Source organism: Typopeltis vanoorti, chromosome 2 (genome assembly GCF_054136105.1).
Source record: "Typopeltis vanoorti isolate ZY-2024b chromosome 2, IOZ_Tvanoo_1.0, whole genome shotgun sequence".
Lineage (NCBI taxonomy): Eukaryota > Metazoa > Arthropoda > Arachnida > Uropygi > Thelyphonidae > Typopeltis > Typopeltis vanoorti.
In genome coordinates, this window is record NC_143550.1 from 86,783,393 (window position 1) to 86,797,152 (window position 13,760).

At 37.0% G+C, this 13,760-nt stretch overlaps 1 protein-coding gene across 1 annotated transcript in view; it reads right to left on the reverse strand.

Annotated features, from left to right (window-relative positions):
• Window positions 1-13,760, reverse strand: part of LOC150109226 (protein arginine N-methyltransferase 6-like) — a 333,254-nt gene that overhangs the window by 233,123 nt on the left and 86,371 nt on the right. The window contains exon 5 of the mRNA XM_090412246.1: window positions 9,492-9,533. Coding sequence (XP_090268372.1) covers window positions 9,492-9,533 — 42 coding nt within the window. The remainder of the gene's footprint in view (window positions 1-9,491; window positions 9,534-13,760) is intronic.

Consider the following 13,760-nt stretch of genomic DNA (forward strand, 5'->3'; position numbering starts at 1 on the left):
ACTATGATTGCAAATTACCGACCGATCAGCATACCAGGAGTCATTGACAAGGTCTTAGAGAAAGTAGTCAAGGGAAAAATACAGGAATGGATTGATGAAAATGAGATACTGTACAGAGGACAGCATGGCTTTGTGAAGGGTAGATCATGCCTCAGTAACTTGCTCAAGTTTTATAACAAGGTGACGGCTGAACTGGATAAGGGAAATGGGTTTACAGTGATACTGCTGGACATGGCAAAGGCGTTTGACAGGATACCACATGGAATTCTAATCCGTAAACTACAACATATGGGAATGGATATAGGGTTGGTGAGATGGATAACTGGGTGGTTGATGGAGAGATATCAAAGAGTAGTTTATTCAGGAGTAGAGTCCAAAAGACGGCCTGTGACTAGTGGTGTGCCACAGGGTTCTGTTCTTGGACCACTGCTGTTTAATCTGTTCATTAACGATATAGGGAAGGGTCTAAGTGGGACAGTTCATTTGTTCGCTGATGATGCAAAGTTGGGTAGGGCGATAGTGAACGCAGAAGATGTCAAAGTCTTGCAAGATGATTTAGATAGATTGGAGTTCTGGACTAAGGAGAATGGATGTCAATTTAATGTGACAAAATGTAAGGTTATGCATTTCGGAGTGAAAAGATTAGCAGCAGTATACCACACTGATGGAACTGTACTCCAAGAGATTGATGAGGCCAGGGACTTGGGAGTGTTGGTGGATAGGGAGATGAAGTTTAGGGGGCACATTGCGAAAGTAGCTAAATCAGCTCATCAACTCACTTGGTTGTTGAAAAATACCTTGACGAGCAGAGACAAGCAAGTTATTGTACCTCTGTACCGAGCCCTGATAAGACCTCATCTCGACTACTGTGCCCAGATTTGGTCACCTCGGTTCCTTCTTGATGGGGAGGAGGTGGAGAGGATCCAGAGGTGAGTGACTAAGATGATAGCAGGTCTATGGAATGAACCATATGAGAACAGGTTGAAGATTTGTGGGTTGCAGAAACTAGTTAATAGGTGGAAAAGGGGAGATATGATTGAGACATTCAAATTGCTAAAAGGATTCTATAGGATTAATTCAGAGGATATTTTTGAGATCAGGACTGGTGGTGGGAGAACTAGGGGACACCCATGGAAGCTGGGCAAGAGCGTGGTTAGCAGGAGTGTTAGAGCTGGGTTCTTTACTTTTAGAGTGGTAAATAAGTGGAATAAGCTGCCAGAGTCTGTTGTGGGTGCTATGACAGTGAGCGAGTTCAAGGCAAGGTATGATAGATACTGTGAGAATGTTGAACAGTTGTGTGAACATGATGTTTAGGGCCTCCCTCGATGAGTCTAAGGACTCCCTGGAGTAGCCCGTAGTAGTAGTAATAATAATAATAATAATAATAATTTATTCAATTGACTTCCCACCATACCAGCTTTGCTGATTCTGTTGTCTATTTCTATATTTAATTTACCATCTAGTAGCAAGGCTTATACGTTGGTCAGACATAACTGGTAATTAGTTTACGGAATTAACAACGCATATAAAGTATATTAATTAAAGGTAACTTTAATGAATAACTTCTATATTTCGCCAACGTCACATTGCCATCTTCAGGAACATAAAGATATGGTATGTGCACGCAGGCACTAACACAAAGCAAATGAGGAAGAAAGCAAGAAACTAATATTGTTCCTAAAGTCCTAATGGTGCCCTCTGGCGGGCTAATTTGGTAGTCTTGGCAGTTGGGCTGAAGTTCTCATAATGTAAGTCTCCCAAATTTGGGGTAGTTTCATGCACCCAAATTTGTTGAGGTTATTAACGTTTTTAGAGCTGCTGAAGATTCTTTGAATCTTCAGCAGCTCTAAAAACGTTCTAAAAAACAGATTCTTTGAATCTTCAATAGCTCTAAAAAACGTTTTTTAGAGCTGCTGAAGATTCTATGAATCTTCAGCAGCTCTAAAAATGCGTTCTTAATTCAGTAAACTAATCACCAGTTAATTTACCATCTTCACTAAAAATCGTGCCTGAGTAGCTGAAATGTTTTACTTTTTCCACAGGTTCTCCATTCACAACACAGTTGACATTTTCAACGATTCTGCCTATTTTCATTGTCTTTGTCTTTTTATTGCTGACCTTCATACCATATCTATTACAACAGTTATTCAATTTAGTCAGAGAATCTTGCAGACTTGTAACGGATTTATTTAGAAGTATAACATCATCCGCATAAAGCAAAGAGCTGACATTAACATCACCAATTTTGATGTTTAATACCAGTTTCCTTCATAAGTGATCCATATAGATAATCAATAACAGAGTGAATAATGTACATCCTTGTCTCATAGCAGATTTAATGTTAAACCATCTTCCTGTACTTCCTTCAATTCTAACTGCCGACTTACAACTCAAATAATGACTAAGTATTGCTTGATATAATGTCCAATTGACACCATATAACTGTAGCGTATTGAATAGCTTTTCTCTTGGCACCTTGTCATATGACTTTTCCAAATCGACAAAACTTAAATACAGATCTTTGTTATATTTCCATGCTTTCTCGACTATTTGTCATAAAGTGAATATCTGATCCTGACAGCCTCTATTTGGCCTGAATCTAGTTTGTTCTTCACCAAGCTTTTCTTCCACAATTCTTCTCAACCGTTTCTCAAGTATACTTATATAGATCTTGCCAGGAACACTCAGTATTATATGTAATATTATATGTAAGACTCTTCTACCACCATACTTCAGCATTTTTGGTCGAATATCATCTACTCCTGCTGCCTTTCCACATTTTAAGCCTTTGATGGCTTTTACTACTTCAAGTATGAATATGTATTCCTGACACTGCATGCCTGGTCAGTGTTTTTTACCACTGTGCTGTCATCACTGCTTGTTTCATTTAGCAGTTTTTCAAAGTAATTACTCCATACTTCAAGGATATCATTTTCTCCTGTTTTCATGTCACCTTTATCATCTCTAAGTCCTTTTTACAGCATTCTTCCCTCCATTCTTAAGCTTCTTCAACAACCTCCAGAATATTTTGCCACCTTCTTGATATTTATTTTCTATATTCTTGCCAAAGTCCTCCCATGACATTTGTTTAGCTAGTTTTACACAGTGTTTTGCATTCTTGCATTTGTCTCTGCATTCTCTAAGAGCACAAGCTGACTTATTTGCCAGGAACTTTTGATATGCTTTCTTCTTTTCCTTCACTGCCTCTTTAACTTCCTGTGTACACAATGGAGTTCTGATTTTTCTATCCGTGCAGACAACTTCACCACATGCCTCTCTAGCTGAATCAATCAGGGCTTTCTTCAAGGCTTGCCACTGAATCTCCACGGTTTGATTCCTGTTCTCAAACTCTTTCATTTTTACTTCAGTAATCTTTGTGTATTTTAGTCTACAGTTCACATCTGAGAGCTGCTCAACTTTTATTCGCTTTAAAACTTTCTTACATGTCATTCTTTTCAATATGAAATTCAATTTTATCCTGCTCAAGACTAAATAGTGATCACTTCCAATTTCAAATCCTCTGTACAATCTGGTGTCCTGCACCATGGAGAAAACATCACTATCAACAATAACATAGTCATTGAGACTTTTCTTACTCCCTGCCTCTTCTCTCCATGAATTTGTGCACATTTTTATATTGGGACATGGTGTTAGTAATAACCAGTCCATGTCCTGAGCAGAAATCCAACAGGTATTTGCCATTATTATTAGCTTTGCTCTTTTCTCCAAATTTTCCCAAAATGTTTTTGTATATCTCACAATCATTTCCAACTCTGCTATCTAGATCCCCAACAAGGACCAACTTTTCATTTTTCATTGTCTCAGTTGCTTTTTCTAAAGCCTCAAAAAATTCCTCCACTTCTACCTTAGTAGAACCTTCTGTGGGACCATAGGCACAAATAAGTCTCATCGTCCAGTTCCCCATTCTCATATTTGCCCACATTTCTCTACTTTAGACTGACTGCCATTCAAGAAGATTAGCCTCGTATTTTGTGTTGTATACTATGGCTACTCCTTCTTTTCCTTGATTGTCATTGCCTGAATATAACATTTTGTATTTATTGCTCAGGAAGATCTCACCAGTTTTTGTCTTTTTTGTTTCAATCACCCCTATTATGTCGATCTGGTACTTATCTAATTTCTGAGCTAGCTCCATTTCTTTGCCATTCAGGCTTCTTATGTTGATAGTACTGATCTTTAACTCTGGTGATGTTGAGTTGGGGTCTGTTTTCAGATTTGTTCCAGTAGCTGACTTTTCGTTGTTCGCCCTGGTTCCCTGGCGAAAACAACAGGGGCCTTGTTTAACCAGGCGATGTCCCAGCCGGCATGAAATTTTGTCATGTTGTACCATCATTTTTTATTTTGGTTTAACCAATAGGAATACAATTTGGTCGGCTAAATCCCAAATTGCCAGTGAATCCTCATTCATTCAGTATCCAAGTAGATACCTAACAGGGTGAACCACGAGAAGGTGAGGATTGGACATTAGGTCAGAAGCCCTGGTCGGTTCTCCGCATTCCTTTAAAGGCTATGTGGAGGTCTCCTCTCAGTTATACAGCTCTGACCCTTAAGCACCTTGAAATATAAAGATAATTTAATGTTACCTTTTTCCATGTGGAAACTTCTTTCCTTAAACTTGAAAGAGATAAACTTTAATCCTTGATTAAAGTTTATCTCTTTCAAGTTTAGTGTTTAACTAGAATAAGTTAACTATAATAAGTTTTGCTGCTTGACATATCAAAAGGAAGTGTCCATTACTCAGGGAGAAAGTATATATATCACTTCTATTTATACCACAACTTAGCCTTTCAATATCATTAGAGAGATTGAAAGAAAATCATCATTTCAAAGGTTGAAAGAAAATTCATCCAATAATTTTGGGATAACTGTTTCCCCTCAACTTTAAGAACATCTCCATTTTAATCAACCCAACAACCATTACATTATTCACTCTCTCTCTCTCTCTCTTATTATATATATATAATCAACTTCCTCTTCTGTAATACAATCTTTGTGCTAGCACACTATTAGCTGATGCAGCAAGCAACAGTGCAATGAGACGAAGGTAAAAGCATCATTTGTTCTAAAAAAGATTACAGTTCTGTAATGATATGAAAACATCATCCGAAGATTCAATATTGTCTTCACTCAAGTTTAAATTACAGAAATAAAAAAACTAAATTAGAGGTGATTCACTTTTTACCACAGGCATAATGAGGCTATGGCCAATGTGGCCCTGGCCATAAGCGCAAAAATTGAGTTTTTAAAGTTTTTTTTTTAGAACGGTGCAATTTTCTTTCCTGGCCATAGGCGCCAAAATTTCTCATGATGTCTCTGCTTTTTTACAAATAAATATTGCAATTAAATAGATTGCGACAAGTCATAACTAAATAAAGATTTCTCTTATATGTAACATTAGCAAAGAAATTCCTGATTATAAGAAATAATGCATTTATTGTAATAATAATTTAGGAAATTATTATTATTATTATTGCATAAGCACCTCCATGGAGTCCAAGACTCATCATGGGAGGCCCAAACTATCAACAAAATACTTATGATAGCTCTCTTTGAAACCCCTTAACAGACAAAGCACTCAACTGACTCAGGCAATGCATTCTAATCATTCACCATGCTCCAAGTGAAAAATCTAGTCCTCATGCCCTTGTTGACCACACTCTTACCTAACTTCCATGGATGACCTCTTGTTCTAGTCATTCTAGCCAAATGTAGAACCATTTCCCCTTAATCAATCCTATAAAATCCTTTAAGTAACTAATATGTTTGTATCATATTCCCCTCCCCCTTTCCCCTATCAACCAACTTTTGCAATCTGCAAACCCTCAATCTATCCTCATAGGGAGCATTCTACAGACCACTCATGATCCTGGTCGCTAGGCTCTGGATTCTCTCCACAACTTTCTCATCCTCAAGAAACCCAGCTGACCAGACCTAAGCACAGTAATCCAGATGTGATAGTATCAAGGCTTTACAAGAGGAAATGATAACTCCCTTATCTCTGCTTATTCGTGCGTTCTTCAATAACCAAGTAATCCTGTGAGCTACCCTGGCTTCCTTATAAATATGCCCTCTTAACTTCAGTGCTATATAACAAATCCCTGGCTTCATCAATTTCTTGGAGTACAGTTCCCTCATTGCAATACATAGCTTATAATCTTTGTATCCCAAAATGCATAACTTTACACTTTTCCGCATTAAATTGACATCCATTATGTTTTGCCGCCCATACTATCAGCCTATTTAAATCATCCTACAAGCTCTCTACATCACCTTGATTAATTATTACCCTACCCAACTTTACAACATTAGCATACAACTGAATATCTCCCTTCAAATTATTTTGTATATCATTTATGTACAAATTAAACAGCAACCATGCAAGCACAGAGCCCTGCAGCACACCACTAGTCACCTACCTTCTCTTGGATACTGCTCCTCCATATACTACTTTTTGTATATCAATCAGCCACCCTTTGATCCATATCACCAGTTTCATATCCACCCCTATTTGTTGCAGTTTGCCTAATAGAGTTCTATGTGTTATCCTGTCAAACACCTTTGCAAAATCCAGCAGTATCATTATGTAGCCATTCTCTTCATCCATCTCAGCTCTTACCCTATTATAAGAAGTACCTCTCTACCATCTGCACTTAAAGTTATTTTTCCATAGTCATTCTTTATTCTACTTACCACATAATGGAAAAAACTTTTTGGAATTTTCTTAAGCATGTTTGGCTAATTTCTTCTCATAATCTGATTTTGCCTTCCTTGCGATGCTAATCACCTTTCTTGACTGATCCTTGTACTGTTCATGAGTTATTTGGTAACCTTTTTTCTTATATACCCTCCAAAACATTTTATTTTTTTTCAGCTCATGTTAATGATACTACTCATCTAGCTCCTACCCAATTTACTCTTCTGACTTTGGGTATACAGTGTGATGCTGCTTCCTCCTGATATTCCTTACCTATTCCCAATGCACTGCAAACAACTGTAAGCACTGTAAACATCCTTCCCTTGTTCTTTATGCAATGGTACTGCTTCAAGTTGCCTTCTAAGTGTATCATAATCACCTACCTTATAGTTCCACATATATCCCTTCAATTAAGAAGGAATTTCCAAGTTTCACTACCTCCCAAGTCAAGACCACACGATCACTTTTTCCCACTGGAAGCAATGTAGCTACCTTAGTTATGGACAGGTCTTCTGACCCTATAACAACAAGATCCAACATTCTCATACTCCAAGTCCCTTCCATCAAATTATGCTCCAAGTTATTATCTCTCAGTACATGTATAAATTCCATTTCCTTCCTGCCCATGTGATCTTTCCTCCTTCCAATCTATGTCCCCAAAGTTGAAGTATCCCATAATAATTGCTTGACTTGCACTCGTACTAATCTGCTAATGAATATCTTCCACATCATCCCTGTTACCACATGGCCTAGAGCAGCAACCAATTTTATATTTTGTCCTATTGGCTTCAATCTCATACCAGATTGACTCAAAAGAACTGCATCTGTTCGAATGACTCCTAATCTACACTCACTGAAGATACTAAATCCATCACATTCTATCCCTGTAACTATGCCACCTGCTGTTAGCCAAGTCACACTAGTTGCCTATAACTTTTGGCAAGGCTGAACTAACCAATACCAAAAACTCTTCACTCTTATTCCTAATGCTTCTAGCATTAGTATATAGAAAATGTAGCAACTCCTTAGGCCCCAACTATCTTTACATTCTGAAATGACTATCCCATTTGATATTGGTGCCTGAGAAACTAGATTACATATTTTTTGTTCATTCACATGCTCATTTGCTTCATGAGTGTCTTCACACATTTGCCTGCATCTTCCCAAATTGTTTTACTTTAATTGCTAAATGTTTATATATATGATAAAACTAAAAATTATCCTTTCTTCTTTATTTATTTATTCATTCAAATTTGGCTGTTGCCAAAAAAAAAAAAATCAAAAAAGTAAAATGTAAGATAATCTGATATCACTAAATAGCAGATATCATACATGTCTAGTATATTTGTAAGTATATTTGTATCTGTTAATTGCATGTGTTCCATGGCCAGTCTACCTGTTTTGCAGGATGAAAAAATCCTGGTATCAAATTAGCTAACTCATTTAAGCAGAAAAGCCCTTGAAGTGTGCCTTAGATGGAATTTGAATCCGGTGTCTTTTCAAATGAAGAGCAAATGTCATCTGATGTAATGACATCTTCATGAATGCACCATGGAAGCACTCAAAGAATGTAACAAAAACCTCAATTCTACTCTCCTACAAAAATTCAAGCAGATTACCTTCATTACCTTGATGGACCTGTGTTTCACTCAGGATTCCTGCATGAGTGCAGGTCACAAAGATGCCTCCAATGATCTTGATCTTGAGCCTCTCTTTCTTCCATCTTATACCCATAGATTTCACTAGTGGATCTTCCCATCTTGTAGGTGGTCTTCCTGGTTTTCTCTTTATTCTTGGTTGCCAGTTGAGTATTTGTCCATCTGTTATCCCTGAGTCTGGCTATGTGACCTGCCCATTTCATCTTGCTTTCATATACTGCAGTTACCACATCTTTTATGCCTGATCTCTTTCTTAGTTCCGAGTTTCTGATCCATTCTGTCTTCAAATAAGACTATTATAGGTACTATGCAGTTCTCAAATTTTTCAAATAATTTCTAGAAGAGTCTACCATTTGGGGACACATCATATTCAAATGTCTTTTAAGTTGCAGAAAGAGATAAGAATTAATAAATAACATAAAATGCATTTAACTTACATTATATTTTTATTAGTATAAAATTTTTGCCCTAGTATCAAAGGCATCTTCAGGATGAGTTTCAAATTGAACAAGAAGAACAGAAACTGGAAAGAGAAAATTGTATACTAATAAAAATATATACATAAGCGAAATGTGTTTCATGTTATTTATTAATGTCTTATGTTCCTATATGCCACAATGTTAAAGAGATGAGAAAATTCTTGACAACTCTGGATACCAAGAAATTGTTTAATCTGCTGGCTACTTGCTGTTACCGATATTCCATATGTATCCTGTATGCTTTTATACATCTTCATATTTTGCAAATATGAAGTAAATCATTCACTACTTTCAGAACAAAACCACAATTCTACAGATTATGTAGATTATGCATCTGTTAGTTGCATGTGTTCTCTGGCCTTTCTGACTGCATTTCTGGATGTAAAATCCAGGTTTCCAAGAAGAAAACGCCTAACAACTGTGCACGAGATTGGCTAAGTCATTCTTAAAAGCAAACTCTTTCAAAGTAACATACAGTAAAAAAAATATTTTCAGGTTAAGCTTGGCACTTTTTCTTTTAAAGAAAATTGAAGAGCTGGCTGCTTTACACTGCTTCCCATTAAAAGTGATTACTGGATCAAAGGGAATCCAAAAAGCATTTAAATGTAGAAAAAAGTTTAGATTATCAATTATCATTACCTTTCTTTGCTCCAGCTTGTGCACAAAATATACTAAGTATTCCTGAAACAAAAATTAAAGAGCAATATTTATCAAACAAATATAAATAAAATAAATTATATATATACTTATTATGCAAAATGCTAATAATATAAGTGCAACTTTTATATACATACAAATATTGTTTTTGTGAAAAAAAAAAAGCGGAAATGTGTGTGGGAAGGGGGGGGGGGAACCTCACAAATTACTTGATGCCTTATATTTGAACTAATACTGTCCCAAGAAATTAAATGCTTCATGGTAATTTTCTATATTACAATGCATTGCTCAATTTATTTATCAAATTTACGCAAATTAGAATTTATTTGCCATCACACAGAGATTATGTAATCATTCAAGTTCTGAACAAATCATCGCATTTTGGGAATGGGGGGAGGGGAGGAGTATCTTTTGAGATATAGTGAATTTTCCAGCATATAAGACGAACTTTTTTTCTTTGAAAATAGGTCTGAAAAACAGGGTGCGTCTCATACGCTAATACTCAGTTTTTTATTACTTTCAATTCTGGAAATTTTCTTTGTTCCGAGTTACACGATTTCTTCCTTGAGGTGTGGGAGAGCATTCCAGTTACGTCGAGTTCAGTGGATGCGAATGTGCTGTCATCAACGATCACAGCTGTGTTCCTGTTCGTTAAAACTTTCCAATTGTTGTCGTGGTTGTTGTGAACGGTGATAAATTGCTGCCGTTAAATTTCCTCTAAATTTCTTGGCAAATGCCTCTCTGTAGCCCTGTTTTCATGCTAAAGAACATGGAAACAGGGCTGCAAAGAGACATTTCGGGCCACCCCAAACTGAGAAAATGATAAGAACTTGGTGGAATCAGGAAGAGGATCTAAAAAAAGCAACTCACAGTAAACATAACCTATGAAGTGGAACTGCAAAATGGCCAGAACTTGAGGAAGAAATGAATACTTGGATTTTAGACCACAGAAAAGCGGGATTTTCAGTATCTACAAAAATGATTATTTATCAAGCGAAAGCAATAGCCACTAACAGAGGGATCGCCAACTTTACTGGATCAACATCATGGTGTTCAAGATTCGTGAAGAGAAACCAGCTATGCATGCAGACTAAAACAAAAATATCACAAAAGATGCCAGCTGAATATGAAGAAAAAATTATTGAATTTCATCAATCCGTCATTAACACAAGGAAATGAGAAAATTTTGAACTTGCACAAATAGGAAACATGGACAAGGTTCTGCTGACTTCTGATGTGCCCTCGAACAAAACTGTAGATTCCAAGGGCACAAAAAAAGTGTTACTGTTAAAACTTCGGGACACGAAAAACTCACTACATGGTTGTATTGTTCTATCCTGCTGTGTGCTGATGGGACAAAATTGCTGTCACTATTGATTTTTAAAAGGAAGCAACTACCTAACGAAAAACTGCTTAAAGGAGTCTTTGTACATGTTCACGCAAAAGGCTGCAAAGGTGGAGGAGGAATGAAGTCATGGATAGATAAAATTTGGTCTAGGCGCCCTGGTGGACTGTTGAAGAAGCCTGCCCTGCTAAGTATGGGATCAGTTTTGTTCTCACAGAACAGAAGATGTTAAAAATAAACTCAAGGAATTGAAAACTCAGTTAGCTGTAATTCCAGGAGGTCCAACTAGTCAGCTTCAACCTTTAGATGTCAGTATTAATAAACCAATTACGGGATTTATAAAGAAGTGGAACAGCTGGATGCAGTCTTCAAATTTGGAGGTTACGCCATCAGGAAGAAGGAAGAGGCCTAGCATTTCACAAGTTTGTGAGTGGGTCAAAGCTTCATGGGATGCTATGAAAATTGAGACAGTGGTTAAATCATTTAAGACATGTGGCATTAGTAATGCACTGGATGGTACAGAGGACAATTTTTTGTATGAGGACTCAGATTCTGATTTAGAAGAGATTTCAAGTGTCTCTTCATTCAGCTCTGAACATGAATTTCTGGGTTTTGACAAAGAAGATTAAAACTGGGTACTCTTTCCTAGTTAGATTAGGTATTTGTTGAAAGTAGACCTACTTATTACATTATATTTGAAATACTGTAAATTCATTATAATATTCAGTGATAAAAGTTTTTTTCATAAAAAATGTGTACAAAAAAAGGGGGTGCGTCTTATAGGCCAGTGCATCTTATATGCCGGCAAATATGGTAATTTGTAATTTAAGGCCTGTGTAGCTCAGTGGAAGTGGCACTTGCATCCTCTGCACTTGGTTGCTCGAAGTCAGACTCAAGTTCAAGTCCAGTCGCCGACTGGAGGAGCTTTTTTTCTAAGTCTTTCTTCAACTGATTCCCGAGTTAGTCGATCTCTGGCACAGGCAAGCGGGTTTTTCCTCCTGGAAACTCGGGTTTTTTGTCCCGTAAACTCAAGAAAATCGACCATAGTACCCACATTATTTCAGACAGTAACATATCTTATTAGAGTTAGGTACCAAGAGATGGCAGCACTTGTCTGCCAGCCTCTTCATCGGTGGCTGCTGTAATTAGTGAGAGACATGGGCCAGCTATCTCTGATTGGCTACCGGTGGAGATTGAACTGCCCACTCAGTCTCCAAAAGCTAGATAAGGTATAAAGGTCTCGCCTACTCCCTACAAGGGAATAAAAGGCATTAGCCGATTTTTTTTTTTGATTTGTAATTTAACATAAATGAGCAATAGTGTCCTGCACTGATAGTGAAAAAGCATATTTCAATATTTCATGCACAGTAGTCATACAGTTTGCTAAAATCACTGATGCTGAGTATTACAAATTCCACCACTCAGTTCAACAACAGCATGCATATTCAAATTTTCAGACTCCCTATGGGCCAAAACATCAGCAGACAATTAGTGGAATTGTTCCCAGCATCACTACTACTCCCCCCCCCCTTCAGCATCACCTTTTATGGCCGATACGTGGACGACATTCTATGCACTGGAGAACTCGCATGCATCACCACCTTACAAGCATCCCTTAACAATTACAGTGACAGACTAAAATTCACCATAGAAACCAAACAGAACAAATCCAGCAACAAAAGATATGACTTTTCACAAATGGACAACAACTTTATAATGGACATTGAATCAGAGCTCAAGAAACAAAAAAGCACCTCAGGAATAAAGCATTGAATCATATTGGACACACCTAAAACAAACCGTTGCAAAATCTGCAGCCAAAAACATCCCTAAAAAAAGAAGAATGGTAGTCTATGGATTACAAAAGAAACCCTAGAACTAATTGAGAAAAAAGAAACAAATTAAAACAACAGCTTGGCAAAACCCAAATTACTGAACCTGAATAAAGCTATTAAGAAATCTTGTCAAAAGGATAAAAATAGCTATATCCAAAACATCTGTAAAGAAATAGAAAGACACTCCAACTCTAATGAAATATCAGAATTATTCAAGAAGATTAAGGATATAACCAAAAAATTCAAACCAAAACTTAATATAATTGCAGAGGAAAACGGCAACATCACAAATGACACTAATAACGTAGCCAGAAGATGGAAAGAGCATTGCAACGAGCTATACAAGGACCCAGATATTCAACAAGATGACGAAGGAGCTTGGAAAACATGGAAATGGAACCAGAGATCCTCAAAAGTGAAGTAGAACAAGCAGTCAAAAAATTAAGGAAAAACAAAGCCCCGGGACCTGATTCAATACCAGCTGAAATGCTGAAAAACCTTGGAGAGAATGCAGTTAACTGGATACATGATTTATGCAACAAAATCTAGAAGATGGCCAAATGACTGGACTAGTTCCACCATTATCCCAATCTACAAAAAAAGGCAATCACAACAACTGTGGAAACTACTACACCATTGCCCTATCTCACATACCAGCAAGATTTTGCTACACATTATTAAGGAGAGATTACAGTTTTATAGACCATCAGATCTCAGAAGAACAAGCAGGATTCGGAAAAGGTACAGGGACTAGAGATCATATATCTAACATCAGACAAATAATCGAAAAAGCAAGGGAATTCAACTTAAGCCTTTAAGTATGCTTTATAGATTACTCCAAAGCCTTTGACTGCATGAGGTGGGATATCTTGTGTATGCTTTATAGATTAAGTATGCTTTAGAGATTACTCCAAAGCCTTTGACTGCATGAGGTGGTATATCTTGTGGAATATCATGCAAGAATCGGGAATATCAAACCATCTAATAACCTTCATAAAGAACTTATATCAAGGAAATCAAGCAACAGTAAGAATTGAAAACTCACTGTCCACTGCATTCCAATTTGAAAAA